The 14758-nt window shown below is 55.4% G+C and overlaps 1 protein-coding gene across 2 annotated transcripts; it reads left to right on the top strand.

Annotated features, from left to right (window-relative positions):
- The first annotated feature begins 1165 nt into the window (after positions 1–1165).
- Positions 1166–13314, top strand: LOC100733735 (cytochrome P450 4F3-like). 2 transcript variants are annotated; one of them, XM_063228570.1, is made up of 13 exons: positions 1166–1343; positions 1779–1977; positions 5781–5925; positions 6991–7044; positions 7134–7261; positions 8193–8314; positions 9022–9292; positions 10540–10606; positions 10792–10921; positions 12253–12386; positions 12465–12529; positions 12662–12744; positions 13065–13314. In XM_063228570.1, the coding sequence occupies exons 2-13, from the start codon at positions 1780–1782 to the stop codon at positions 13240–13242; spliced, it is 1575 nt and encodes a 524-aa protein (XP_063084640.1). In that variant the 5' UTR covers positions 1166–1343; position 1779; the 3' UTR covers positions 13243–13314. The 2 variants fall into 2 exon arrangements, with proteins under 2 accessions (XP_063084640.1, XP_023422415.1); XM_023566647.2 differs by lacking the exon at positions 1166–1343 and adding an exon at positions 1434–1550.
- Positions 13315–14758: the final 1444 nt, after the last annotated feature.

The following is a 14758-nucleotide window of genomic DNA, read 5'->3' as shown; positions in this document are numbered from 1 at the left end:
TTTGTTGTTGGTAATCGTGCTGTATCACAGGCTGTTAAATTACAAAGAATAGGGGCTTCTTCAGGCTCACCATCCTGACCTAAGGCCTTCTTCTGATGACTTTGCTGCTGGCCAAGTTTCTCTGGGACAGGAGGCAGCATACACCGAGAGACAAGGAAAATGTGTCTAAATCTTCTGTTCTCTTTCCTTCTTATAAAACTATCAATATTCAGCGCTGGGGCCCTCACTCCGATGGCCATGTCTAATTCTCTTTACCTCCCAGAGACACTGCTCGTGAAGCCTACAGCTGGGATTCGCTTGCACCCTTGTGGTACATTCTGATAGGATTAGACTCCACATCAGGAGATGATTCATGTTACAACTACAGCATCCCCAGCCCCTCTGATGAGATGGGATGACTTTCACTGATCAAACCGCCCTCCCCTCACTGGACCTGACGGAACAGAGGCAGACACCCAAAGGTCCCCACGTGTTGTCATCCGTCAGCTACCCTGCACAAGTGCTGGTCCCCCGCCCTGCCGTGTGCATGGAGGGTTCCCTCAGTTCTCTGCGTGACATTTCCCTGTCCACTGGTTCAGCAGATGTACAGCGAGGAGAGACGTTCTGTGTCCTGTGTGTAGGTCCCTGAAGTGGTCTCCTGCCCTGGGTTTGGAGGCCCCTGCACGTGGGTGGCCCCTGGACCCTGAGTTGTCTGCTTCAGGGAGCAGTGTCTGGGGAAAGGAGGTTGGCCAGTCCTCAGCACGGTCACCCCCAATAAACTCCTCAAGGGGACACTGGTATTGACTCTTATGAGACCCTGAATCTTTCTTTGTGCCTCGATCTCCCAAAGGAGCTCACAGATCGCCTGGCACTCCTGCCAGGACCCGGCAACTGCAGCCAGCGGAGCTGCCCATGCTGTGCATTCCAGGACGGACCCTCCCACCCTACATGCTGTGGGGGCTCAGATGCACCAGCGACTGATTTGCTCACTGCTGTGAGTCTGCAGTGTGGCTGCCTCTGCTTCCCGCAGACCCAGATAAATTGCTTCACATCCGCATTCCGTTCTGCATAACTGAGGAACGAAGCTTCCTGTGGTTGCTGCTTTGGGGCTGGGTCTCACTCCCCCGAGGGGGCTGAGGGGACAGTTTGTACACACAAACTCTTTACACTTGGAGGAAAGGTCACCAGATGCGCTAGGACAAGGCTGGGGCTGGTCCCACTCTCGTGGCACCTGAAATCTCCAGTGTGCCCTTTAACCCGCTGCCCCCAGGCCATGAAAGGAGGGGGTGGCTGTGAACTCAGGGGCTCAGAGTCACCTTTCCCATCACACGACCTCACCTTCACCCCAAGCTCTAAGCGTCCAGGTCAGTGCTGTGTGCTTCTGGGGTGACAAACTTTTCTCTGCACCCAGCTCCCTGCCCCCAAGTCGTGGCCTCCTGCCCAGGCAGGAAGGGGGCAGCCGAGGCAGGGGATTGGCTGGCATAGCTCAGCTGGGCGCAGCCCCTGATGGTGTCAGCAGCCAGAGATAAATAAGTCTCAGAAGCTAGGTGAGCAATTCCTGCGGAAAGAAGGTAAGACAGGAGGGCTGGTGGGTTGGAAGGTCCTGGTCCAGGTGGGAAGGGGTTGCATGGAGCTGAGAAGGGGGCTCCATGCAGGGATGGGGACAGGGAAATGGAGGGTTTCCGGGAAATAGTCGCTGGCCGTCTCTCTGGGATCTCACAGCTCTGATGCTGTCAGCATCCCTGGGGGTCGCCATCCCCTTCCCAGACCTCAGGAACCCCATTCTCTCTGCCCTGCAGGATGACACAGCTGAGCCTGGCCTGGCTGGGCCTGGGGCCCGTGGCAGCCTCCCCTTGGCTGATCGGGCTTCTGGTTGGGGTTTCTTGGCTCCTGGCCCGAGTTCTGAGCCGCATCTACACCATCTATGAAAACTCTGGTCGCCTTCAATGTTTCCCACAGCCCCCCAAAAGGAACTGGCTTCTGGGTCACCTGGGCATGGTGAGTGAGGCAGCAGGAGGGTCCGGGCACCGGGTGGAGGGGCTCCGAGGGATCAGGATGGGGCTCAGGGAGCTGGGGCTCAGCGGAGGTCCTGGTCGGGGGCAGCAGGGAAGCACGGGAGGTGTGGCTCGGTCCTGTGGGTGACTCCTTCCACGGCACCGCCCAACCTGTCCTTCCTCTCTGTCCTCCCGTTCATAGTCCGCTTCAGATTCATTTCATGCCAGGTTTCCCCACACTGGGGGCCTCAGTGTGGGCTCCACACAGAGGGAGCCCCTGGTGTTCCCCCGCTCTCTGCAGCTGGACCTGAGGCCCGGGAGCAGCGCTGTCCAGGGGCTGCTCCTGGACTGTGTCCTCAGGTCAGCCCATCTCTAGGTTTTTGCTTCTTCACAGCAGCGAAATTTGATTCCCTCAAGCAGTACAGGGCACATCTGCCCCTCACAGGGTTACAGGCTGCCCCCCGCTGCCCTCCCCGGTACCCTCACCTGCCCTCACTCTCTTCCCCTAACATGACACAACGCGCCCTGTCCCCAAACATGCTTAAGAGTTGGCACTCATTTCCTCAAAGTCCTCAAAGTCCAGACGCCTGTCACTGCAGAGACTGATTCCTTCAGAGGCTGAAGGGGCCTCCATTTGGCTCCTAGGATAGCTGTTTGGTCGGTTCTCCAGCACAAGAGAGCCAGTGGTCTGTGCATGCATACAAACACACTTACACACACAGACACCGAGGGTCTTGTGTCATGGAACAGTCAGGACTGGCTTTGAGAAATCGATCCTGGGGCACATTTTCCCTGAGGCAGTGTACGAGAGTGTGCCCTGCAGGCGTGGAGGTGGTGTCGTCTGCTACACACCTGGGCTGTGGGGGACAAGCTGTGGGTGTGGGCACATACACAGAGCTGAGCAGGGCTGGCTCCGCAAGCCATTAACACAGTGCTATTTGTGCATTTAAAAGGATCTAAACATAAACCTGACAGTAAGCTCACCGGGGATGAGGAATGTCTCAGGTCCATTATAATCTTATGGGACTAATCTCAGCGTGTCAGTGACACAAGGATCATTGCATAGCAAATGATTGTATATACACTGTGGACACACTGGGTTCATACACAGGCGATGTTATCTATATTTACATGCATGCAAATGTGCAGCTGTTCCCGTGTCCTCATGTAACTGTGGAGCTGAGTCTCACCATCTGCCACCTGCAAACTGCAGACCCAGGAAGCTGGTCCTGTGATGCATCCATGTGATTCCAAAGTCCTGACCACACAGGGCAGGGTGGGGCCGACCCTGTAAACTCCTAGACTCGGGGTGCATTCTCCTCACTCTGCTTATTTTGTCCTACTTGGTTCTCAGTGGACTGGAGGATGCCTTACACCTTACACTGCTGTGACTGCCGATTTGTTCTGCAAACAGCGTTGCAGACAACTGGCTTCCTGTTTCGCCATATGTTTGGGTGTCCCTTTGCCTGGCTGCCTCGACTTCTGGGGCAAACTCTCAGGAAGTGCCCATGTCTTCCGTGTTTTCAGGGCCCTCCCACAGAACAGGGCTTGCAGGATGCAACTCAACTGGTGAGCACCGCTCCCAGGGCTTTGTGGTCTGGATGGATTCCATCCTTCCCCTGGTCACTTTGTGTCACCCGACATCATGTGACCTGTCCTGAATGCCTCAGGCACCCACATAGGGCTTCACACAATGGCTTCCCACCCTGCCCCCATCCATCTCCGGAGCCCCCGCAGTATCTTGGCTCCTCTCTCCTCCTCCCACTGACTTGTACCTGCTCACGTGTCCCCATGGCCACCTTCTTCCTCTCCCATCATGGCCCAGCCTTATCCTGGTGCTCCGGGCAGTCCTGAAGCTCCAAGAGGCCATATCTCAAAGTCCTGTCCTGAAGGAACTGTCGGTTTTGGGGAGATGGACCTGGACAGAGACAGGCCCCACCTCAGGGGGGCAGGGATAGGCCAGAGGAGGTAGGTCATGAGTGCAGAGGTGAGGGCTCTGTTGGGGCGGCTGGAAGGCCTCCCGGAGGAAGAGTTGCTTGAGGACGCTCTGGAAAGTTGCACAGGAAGACATTGGAGCAGGTGCTTGTGGTTTCCTGCACACCAGAAGCATCTGAGGCCCGTCAGACCCAGAGCGATGAGGACTGTTAGCGGCTGGCGTGAGGTCTGGGGTGTCGTCCTCCTGGCACCCAGCTCTGCCAGCCTGGTTCCCTCCTACCTTATCCTATGGCCTGTCCTGCAGACACAGGCTGTCCCCTGAGCCTGGGACACTCCTGCCTACCCTGGCTTCGTCCTCTGCCTTTGCTGCCCTCACAGAGACTGGGCTGAGTAGGAAGGTGGCTGCATCTCACAGCACATGGCTCTGGCACCCAAATGCAGGGTGACACTTTGCAGATCTCGGGCTCCTTCTAGATGCCAAGATGTCTTTCAGCTGTGAGTGGTAGAAACTCATCACCTTGTGTTCTACATAAAGAAACAAATCTGCTGACTGTAAAGAGTGCACAGGGGTGGGGTGTCCAGGCGATGCCTGGATCCAGGCCTCCAACAGTGTCATCAAGAACCCGTCTCCTCTCAGTTTGACCTTCTGAGATGTCACTGTTCCTTTCAAGGTACCCCTCACCTCACAGTCTACAGAATAAGTCCAAGAAATTCAGCTTTGTAGGTATTGAAGTCAGGGTTTAAAAGGAAAAAGATTTAATACAAGATACATGATTTATAGGATTATTTTATAATAGTCACTCAAAGAGTCAAATGCAGAAGGCTGCAGGGAATCTCTCCATGCACCAGACACCCAGGGAATCCAGCCCAGGGCCTGGACCCCGTGGCAGTGTCCTACAGGAGTCCAGCTGAAGGCCGAGAGCCACGGCAATGTCCCATGCAAGTCTGTATCAGGGATCTGTTCTGGGAAGGCCCGGAGCACAGCAGTGGATGCTGGAAAGTCTGCTCCAGTGGGGTGAAGGAGCTGGGCCAGCAGGCTGGGGGTTCTGCCCTGGAGACAAGAGGCGATGCTGAGGTAAGGACCAGGGCTCCCCGAAAGAGAACCACAGCCATCCTCAGGGCCAGTGAGGACCCGAGCTTCTCCGATGGTGAGAAGAGCCAGGTTCATATCAGGAAACCAGTGCGAGAAGCTTCTCCAGGAGAACCACCATGCGCCATGTCCCCTCCCGCTCGCCTGTGCGCTGCTGGAAGCTGTCCTTGCGTGGACCCTGCTCACCCAGCTCCGCCCTGACTTCCTTCTGCCGGGGGTCACAGGTTGACCAATACTGAACCCCCCACAGGAGAGGTGCCTACGTGTCCTCCTGAGTTCTCATTAATGACCCTGGGACACAGGTCCTGTCCGGGATCACAGCACAAACTCCTCATGGAATCCCTGTGACTCTGCCCTGGCTTGGCAGGCATGGGGCTCCCGGTGCTATGGTTTTGGGGAACGGGAAGCAGTGTAATGGCTAAGAACTTACTCCATGATTCAGACAGACCCAGAATTGGAACTAAGAGGTAAAACTTAGCATTTGGGAGACACTGGGGATAATGTGTTTATCACTCAGAGCCTCCGTGCCTTTATCCAGGTTAGAAGAGAACCCTGTGACAGTGCTGTTGGGATCCAAACAGGGCAGGACTATTTCTGTGCCTGGAGCACAGGGAGCTGGATTCCTGTGATCTGGGAATGAGGTCAGAGAGCCCAGGAGGTGTTCGGCACATAGATGCTGAGCTGCTGCAGGTGACACCAGGGCTCCATCTGGGTCCCTGCACCACACGTCCCCCCAGGGGGAGCCGAGAGGAGTGTGCATTGGGTCTTCTTGTCCTCTGCAGATTCAGAGCTCAGAGGAAGGTCTCCTGTACACCCAGGGCCTGGCACGCACCTATGGGACTGTGTGCTGCTGGTGGGTGGGGCCCTGGAGCCCTGTCGTCCGCCTCTTCCACCCCTCCTACATCAAGCCTGTGCTCCTGGCCCCAGGTAGACACCGCAGCACCCCAGTCTGCCTGTCCCGAAGCCTCCGTGCTGCCTCCAGCTGACTGGGTGAACCCGTGCAGGCGGGAGGGGCTGTGGCCATGCACCCTCCCTCTGCCTCAGCTGAACCCGCCAGGCTGTGCTCTGTCTCGTCAGCTTTGCTCCAAAGTGTGTTTGTGACGGCTGCCGTAAGGGCATGTCTGACGTATTGCCAAGTCTTGTCACAAAGTTATTTCTGCACTTGGATGCCAGGTGTAGCTGATATGTATTATCCTGGTGGTACCTGATCTACACCTTGGATCTCATGAAGATTTCCGTGTCTGGGACTCAGCAATATCTAAGAACACTGGGGGTATTTTAGGGATTTTCTGGTTCCTGTCTCAGCTGCTGTCTGAGATTGACTTTTTATCCTGTTGGTCACTTTTGGGCCGTATTTGGGGGTTGTCTGGGGTTTCCTTTGATTTTTGTCTAGGGCGGATATCAAAGCACAACTATGTGATGTCCGAGCTCAGTTGGGTCTCAGGTGGGCTTTACCTCTCACGTTAGAGTCACACTTTGGGCCCATCTGTCTGTGGCACTGTCTGTGGGTCATCCTGAAGTCATTGCATACCATCCCTGATCGATACCAGAGCAAGCCCTGTCGTGTCCAGGAAGGTCATGAGTGCTGTGGTCATGTCAAGAGATGTCCACGGTGCATGTCCTGGGTCTCTGGCAGGAGGTGTCAGACACAGAGAGGTGGACAGGGTGTCCTCAGGCTCTGTAAGATCTCTGCAGAGCCTTTGCTGTGGCTGGTGCTTGCAGAGCGCTTTGGCCCGTGTGAGAGCTGAGTCAGGTGTGCTGGGATTGCGGGGCTCCGTCAGGCTGTGACTTTGCTCTGCTCTGTTGCCGCCTAGCTCGCTCCCCACCTATGTCCCCTCTCACCCAAGCTTCCTTTGTCCCTGGGTCCCTCCCTGCCATGCCGGGCTGGGGAGGGGGAAGCGCAGACCCCTGAGCGGCAGCCTCCAAGTCCCTCGCCCCATGACTGGGAATCTTCTCCCCTCCGTGGCCCTCAATGTCCCTTCTTCATGTCAGCTGCGGTGGCGCCCAAGGACTCAGTCTTCTACAGGTTCCTGAAGCCCTGGCTGGGTGAGTCCCTGCAGGGGAAGGGGCTCGGGGACAGCCCGGGGGCCCAGGGGAGGAGCTGCCCCTGCCCACTGCCCACGGCTGCCCCGCAGGGGATGGGCTCCTGCTGAGTGCTGGTGACAAGTGGAGCCGCCACCGTCGCATGCTGACGCCCGCCTTCCACTTCAACATCCTGAAGCCCTACGTGAAGATTTTCACTGACAGCATGAATGTCATGCATGTGAGTCCCTGTGCCCAGGGTCCCTGCTGGAGCCTGGAGGGAGAAGGGGCCCCAGACGGATCAGGGCGAGAGTCCTGGCTCTGATGGCTTCTTTAAGGTCACTGCTCTTTCTGTATCAGTGTGTGTCTTCCCATCTATAAAGTGGAGAGGAAACACAGACCCCCAGTGTGGCGCTGAGGGTGTAACAGAATCACATCCCTGGCCCCCGGCAGGCGCTTGGAAGCAGTTCGTTTCCCTGCTTCTCTTCCAAGTCATCTGACCTGGTCCCAGGAAGATGCACACCCACAGAGGTCGTTAGGAACATCCGTGGGAGGTGCTCCTGTCGGAGCAGGAAGCATGCTCGCTGCCAGAGGGCCACTATCCTTCAGGAGGGGGCATTTCATTGAGTTATCACAAGGAAAACAGGCCAGGTGAGGTTTACCTGGCAGTCTCATGTATTAGAAATGAAGCCACACGCCCATTCATGATACATGCTGTCAAATTTCACTCTCCCCACATGTAAGAGAGAAGTTATTTTTGCCTCACTAGAGATGGAGAACATCAAGGTCAGACAGATTAGGGACCTGCTTAGGTTTGTGCAGCTGGTAAGTGAACCAAGTGTGACCAAGCAGAGACACCCTGGTCTGACACCAGAGGAGCTGGGCTGCACTGTGGCTGAAGATTTGCCACGTGGGACCCCCGGGAGGGCAACACGCTGACCAAGGCCCAAATACCTGCGGGACACAGGGCTGAGATGTGAACTGAGGGTTCCTTTCCCCACGTCCTGGGGGCTCCTTTCCTCACGGTGATGCCTTTCATTCCCATCCAGGCCTGGTCCTCTCTGGGCTTGGGTGACTGGAGCAGAGGATCGGGAAGCGGGTTCTGGGGAATCCGTCTTGGTAGTTGGGCTTGGAGAGGGCTCAGTCACAGCCTCCTTCCCATCTCCGGCCAGGCCAAGTGGCAGCGCCTGATCTCCCAGGGCAGCACCCGGCTGGACATGTTTGAGCACATCAGCCTGATGACCCTGGACAGTCTGCAGAAATGCGTGTTCAGCTTTGAGAGCAACTGCCAGGAGTGAGTCCTTTCTGGGCTGGGACCCTGGGCCAGGGAGCCAAGGGGGGAGGTGGGGCAGGAGAGTTTGATTCTCCTGGAAGAGGAGAGTCGGACCTGACACTAAATGACAGGAAAGAGGAGATGGACTGTTCTTTCCAGGCGAGTGGGCTTGACTAAGTAGAGCCAAAGGGCTTCGACAGGCAGTGCCTGTGGGTCACCTAGGGAGGAGACACCTTGGAGATGAGCTTGGAGGCACAGGAAATGTAGCCCTGGAGGACAGTGGTGAGAACTTTGCCCTGAGTTACCAGGGAGCCCTGAAGGTGCCTGGGGTGATGTGGGGGATGACCACAGCACACAGTGGATGCAGTGGACACTGGTCACAAGGAGGGCATGGAGGGCACGGGGTCACATGGAAAAGAATTTGGTCTGAGTTGTGGGGGTCACAAGAGGTGACTGGGCAAGAGTGGACCCTGGTAGGAGAGAAGAGGAGATGATGTTCAGCATGGGCCCTGGGTACCAGGGTCTAGGGGAACCTCACAGAGCTAGGACACAGAGAGAGATGAGACTGTGGGCTTCAGCTCCTACGGCTCATCCCTGCCTTGTGCCTGTGAGGACGAGTTTGCAGATACTCGGTTTCCTGACGGATGTGGCTCACAGCTCGGGGTGTGAAGTGCTTGCCTGGCTTCAGGTTGCCAAGTTGCTTCCCCCTTTATGCCTTCGCCCTGCAGGAAGCCCAGCGAATACATTGCAGCCATCCTGGAGCTCAGCGCCCTTGTGGCCAAGCGGCACCAGCAGCTCCTTCTCCACCTGGACTTCCTGTACCACCTCAGCCCCGATGGGCAGCGCTTCCGGAGGGCCTGCCGTGTGGTGCACGACTTCACAGACGCCGTCATCCAGGAGCGGCGTCGCACCCTCAAGAATCAGGGAACTGATGACTCCCTCAAGGCCAAGGCCAAGTCCAAAACTTTGGACTTCATTGATGTGCTCCTGATGAACGAGGTGGGCTCTCAAATCATAGGAAGAAATATACACTTGTGACACATAATAGTTTCATTTAGGCTGGTGAATTGGGATATATATATATATATATATATATATATATATATATATATATATTCTTGATCACTTTTAATACACTTACTCTCAGCCCGCACTCTTTCTCCTTGATCGAATCAGTTTCTCCATCTAAAACATCTAAATCCATGTCACATTGCATGGATGCAGCCATGTGGATCACAGTGCGAATCTCAGTAGCTACATTTCGGAAACAGCCTAGATTCCTGTGAACTTGCACACAGACAAAGAGAGTGTGGCGTGTGCACAGTGGAGCCCTGCTCTGTCCTAGGGAAGGAGGAGCCTGAGTCTTTGGAGGAGAGCGGACAGATCTCATGATCATGAGGGCAAATGAGCTAAATCAGACACAGGAGGCGAGTCATCACCTGGCCTCTCTTAGAAGAGAAATTCTAAAACACAAATAGTGAAAGAGCAAAGCAGTGGAGAGATGGTCGGAACCAGATGCAACAGGACTTCACGTCAGTGTCAGCTCGAACCGCCTTGCTAGATCCAGAGGTCCTGGAGGAAAAGAAGCCTGAGCCAGAGGGGCCGAGCTCAGCTCTGACTCCGGGAAGCTGCCCCAAGCAGGACTTTAAGTCTGAAGCCGTGAAGGGCTTGGGGTTTTACTCTGGAAGTCACTGGAGTAGGATAATGTGCTGTGGTGCGTCCATATTTAAGCCTACATTGATGGGGGCATGAAATGCTTTGATCGGGCAGCCCACTTATTCCACAGTAACAGCAGAGCAGGCTGCAGAGAAAGGAAAGATAAAATACAGAGGGCGGGAGGCCGAGCACGTTGCTCTGGGATATAAACAAGCTGTCTTTGGTGCAACTCAAACGTCTCCAGGGTGATAGGATTCTCTGGATTTATCTCCCAGGAACGTGAATAAACACCTTTGCCAGGATGCATGCTCTCTACTTTGCAGGCAAATTGCCATCCGGTCACTCTGTAAAAAGCACATTCATCTTAACACTTTCTCAGACGTCCCTCAGCTCCCTGAAACATGAAAAAACACACCGAGCACCGACTGCTGCAACAGAGACCAGAAAGCCAGGGGCGATGTCTGCGGGGTGGGGACTCTGGCAATTTTAATGCAGATTTTAAATTTAGTAGAACGATCTTCATAAGTTGTCTTGGGTTGGACCTAGCACCTCCCAGAGACACTCATATTTGAGGTTTTGCTCTTCTCCAGGACAAAGAAGGAAAAGAGCTGTCAGATGAGGACATACGGGCAGAGGCCAACACCGTCATGTTTGGAGGTGAGGGTCCCAGGGTGGGTCTGTAGATTGTGCACGGGTCTCCCCAGCCCAGGAAGGAGGCGGGTGGCCCCGGATCTCCTCTCCATCCTGTGCCTGCTTCCTCCCCGGGTCTCAATGGCTGGGCGCTGTCCACCCTGTGGTGCTGAAGCAGCTCAGAGACCAGAGCCTGCCTGGCTCTTTCTCAGGCCACGACACCACGGCCAGTGGTCTCTCCTGGGTCCTGTACAACCTGGCCAAGCACCCAGAATACCAGGAGCGCTGCCGGCAGGAGGTGCAGGAGGTCCTGAGGGGCCGCGAGCCCGAGGACATTGAATGGTGAGTGCAGGCTCTTATGGGCTCTTCCTGAGTCCCCCTTCCTGGCTGTGCTCTCCGGCTGGGGCAGACGGGTTATTGTTTGCTGTTTCTGCCATTACTGTCTTGTGAGTTTAGCATCTGAGTCCGGGGACAGGCCCTGGCACCCAGCCTGGCTAAAAGGTGAAGGTTGAAGGTTTGGGGACAGAAGGACCTGGGCTGCTGAGAAACGTAGTGACAGTGTGTGAGGGGTGATGCCCCTTCCCACAGGCCCAGTGAAGGCTTCGCACCTCCTTGTCTGTTTTTCTGTCAAATGCCCTTTGTTGGCTGCTCTGCCTTCCTGGAGGTTTGCTGGACTCTGTATCAGGTCCTGACCTAGATCCCCAATCTTCAAATGAGTGTATGGTGAAGATTTAAATAAATGAGACAAGTGGTATGATGTTAGGCCTCCAGAGATCAAAAACCCTAGTTGAGTTCCAGACTCTGAGGGCCAAGATGAAGACTTCCCTGGACCGCCCATATTTATTAGGTCCAAAACAAAGGACAGGGAAACTGAGGAAAGCACAGGCAAGGAGCAGGACCTTGGGAGTCACTTCACAGGCATCTCCAAGTCATGAATCAAGTCCATTTAGGAGAACTGTCTTATCATGAAGACATGGGAGGAGTGAGACTGTAGGAGTAATCTTTGCAGCTGCAGTCTCTACCTTGTTAATTGGGGTTGGACCAGAGTGTCTGCAGCTGTGGCCTTGTCTTGCCCTTTGAGGTATCTCTGGCCTCACAGGCCACTACAGGCCTCAGCCAGGACCAGCGATTCACTGAGGTTCACTTACTGTGAATCAGCTCCCGTCACCAGGCAAGGGGCCAAGGCCTGGACAGACTCACAGATAAACATAGGAAGCCAATCAGTACAATTTAAATCCTGCTCAGAGCTGCTTCACAGTGTGGCCAACACTCCTGCCCCTGAGTTCCTGCTCTAACATCCCATCCAGGGCGTCACAGGGCCACCTGGTGGTAAGCGTCGTCTGTTCATCATCCAGCACACCTGTGTCATGGCCCATGCAGCCTTCATGCAGCAAATGCTCCTCCTGCCCTCCCACCCCCAAGTGTGTGCTTCAGTGCTCCAGAGAGCTGGGAAAGAAAGGCCCAGCCCGGGCTCTGCCTTCCAGGAGCTCACTGTCTTAGGGGTAGCACAGACCCAGATGGGGACACTTTTCTGGTCCTTTCCTTTTCTCAAATCCATTGCGTGGTGCATCGAGGGATGATGTTATTCCATGGAGGAAAGTTTTCCCTGTGAAACCCAGAGGCAGTGGGCTGTGTTTCCCTCCCTGGACAGCTGTGGGCTCTGGTTTCTCTAGGGATGACCTGGCCCAGCTGCCCTTCCTGACCATGTGCATCAAAGAGAGTCTGCGCCTGCACCCCCCGGTCTTAGTTGCCTCCCGTTGCTGCACCCAGGACATTGTGCTTCCGGATGGCCGGGTCATCCCCAAAGGTGCCCCAGGGGAGGAGGCAGGGGCAGGGTCCGTCTAGCTGCAGGGCCTTGTCCTGACAGTCTCCTCTTCTTCCACAGGTGTCATCTGCCTTGTCAGTATTTTTGGGCTGCATCACAACCCAGCTGTGTGGCCAGACCCTGAGGTGCTGCCCTGCCCTGCCCCTGACCCCCCTTCTTGCAGAGGCCTCTAAGACTGTGGGTGTGATCTCAGTCGGGAAACCTGTCCCTGCCATAGCTGCATCTGCCTCTCCCTGTGGCTTTGGTGTCTCCTCCAGGTCTACAACCCTTTCCGCTTTGACTCTGAGAACAGCAAGGGCAGGTCCCCTCTGGCTTTTATCCCCTTCTCCGCGGGGCCCAGGTGAGCGCAGTGGCTGTCCGAACCGGGTGGTGTCCTCTCAGGCAGAAGGGAAATCGGGGAAGTTTTTGAGGGTCCGGGTTCGAGTAGGCTTCCAGCTACTCTGGTGCAGGTCGTGCGTAGAGAACGAGGGCTGGGTAGGTGCAAGAGGGCCCAAGATGGGCTCACGGCCCCTCCTCATTGGTCACCTCCGATCTGAGTGGGCACTGGAATCTGAGCCACGCTGGGGGACACACGCAGCCCACCTAGGAGCCTGGCACCGTGAGCGCCCTTCGCAGTCCCTGAGCTGACCAGCATGGTCACAGTCCCCTCTCCGCCTGCAGGAACTGCATCGGGCAGACCTTCGCCATGACCGAGATGAAGGTGGCGCTGGCGATGACCCTGCAGCGCTTCCGCGTGCTGCCGGACGCCACAGAGCCGCTCAGGAAGCCGGAGCTGATCCTGCGCGCCGAGGGCGGGCTGTGGCTGCGGGTGGAGCCACTGAGCGCGCGTGCGCCGTGAGCCCCAAGGCGGGACCTGCGTCCCTGCTGATCAACCCTTTGCAGACTCTTAAATAAACTGTGCTGTCACCTGTGTGAGCCTCAGCGATCGCCAGCAGAGGGCGCCGGGGAGGCACGGGTAGGCGTGGTTGGAGGAGGGCGACCCCTGACCACCTCTCTGATTAACCGCAGGGCTTCCGCAGGGGGTGGATTTTCTATTGCTCAAGCTTGGGTGCTTTTGCTTGTGGGAGCGCGGCTGCCGGAGGCGCGTGTGCAGCAGAGGAGCAGGAGTGCAGGCAGGACCTCAGTTACAAGATGAGGCTTGGAGTCCCAGAGGAGACCCATCGAGGTAGTGGGGTAGGTGCAGGGCGGAGGGCCCTGGGTAGCTCCAGGCGCAGGGAGGGAGCCTGCCCATTGTCCTGAGTCCTCGGTCTTTTCCTGCTTTGCCTCTGTCCCCTTCCTGTGCCTGTTCGTCTCAGGAACATTCAGGCCTGCAGTAAGGCCTCACCCCTTCGCTGCTTATGCGACATGCTGGACTCCACAGACCATCCGCCTGCCACCTCTGGGTGGTAGTTGACCATTTTCCAGGTCCTCCCAGCATTTGAGGGCTGCTGCTGCGATTTAACCTTGAACAGATATTTGGATTCAGGCCAAGGCTGCTTGAGCCAGAAAATTACTCACCTGATTCACTGTCTACAGCCCAACAGGGTAGATGGTCAGAACAACAAAAACAAAATGACATTCGAGGCCTTTTGCTAAAAGAAGACAAGGTCATGTTGCTCCCCCAGGTAGAGTATAGCCCGACCTCCACGGTCCAGCCGCTCATGTGTGGTCCATCTCCTCCTTCTTGCTGACCTCAACACATGGACATGATACGATCAGGCATTCTACTCTAACTTTTATTGATTTGAGCCCCTGTCACTTAAATGCCATCGCCTCTGGTATCACCCAAGAGGCTTCCTACTCTTTTGGAAGTTTGGAGAAAACAATTTCTTCCTCTTCAATATTCCATAACGCCCAGGAAATATTTCTATCTCAGCTCATTCATATTGTACTGTGGCGGCCAGCTCAGGCCGCTGAGACAGTCCGGAGCACCCAGCAGTGAGCCAGCATCTAACCGATATGCACAGTTCAGCAAAACAGCCTGTGATATTGTCTGGAGGCCAAACTGAGTGGATTGGTGTTCAGTGTCCTGTAAGACAGTCTTACATGTGGATTTTCTTTCATGTGGGTTGCCTGCTTTGTTCTGTTCTGATTTGCTTTGTCTGTTTTGTTTTATTCTCTTTAAAATGAAAAAAAAAATTAAAAATAGTAGAAGTTTCCTACTCTCAGTTTTGGAAACTGGAAAAGCTCGAAGAATGTGGGAAGATCTTTGCCAGCTTCTCTCCTGACAGGATTAGTATGTAGAATATCGACAAGATCTCAAAAAGACTTAGTGCCAGAAAACTCCAAGTATCCCAAGCCAAATGCAAAAGCGAGTGGAATAGACCCTTCTTCGAAGAAGTACAAACAGCTCGTAAGTCTGGGAAGAAACGTTC

This window comes from Cavia porcellus, unplaced genomic scaffold (genome assembly GCF_034190915.1).
Source record: "Cavia porcellus strain 051 isolate PalLab524CR breed Dunkin Hartley unplaced genomic scaffold, mCavPor4.1 scaffold_17, whole genome shotgun sequence".
NCBI lineage: Eukaryota > Metazoa > Chordata > Mammalia > Rodentia > Caviidae > Cavia > Cavia porcellus.
The sequence above is the reverse complement of the archived record's forward strand: the minus strand, read 5'-3'. Positions and strand labels throughout refer to the sequence as shown.

What these genes read in the sequence shown, in the direction of transcription:
- LOC100733735 (XM_063228570.1), top strand. Translation starts at nt 1,780, where the DNA reads ATGACACAGCTGAGCCTGGCCTGGCTGGGCCTGGGGCCCGTGGCAGCC. An exon ending in CTGTGTGGCCAGACCCTGAG is followed by an intron (nt 12,530 to 12,661) that starts GTGCTGCCCTGC and finishes TGTCTCCTCCAG; the next exon opens with GTCTACAACCCTTTCCGCTT. An exon ending in CCCTTCTCCGCGGGGCCCAG is followed by an intron (nt 12,745 to 13,064) that starts GTGAGCGCAGTG and finishes CTCCGCCTGCAG; the next exon opens with GAACTGCATCGGGCAGACCT.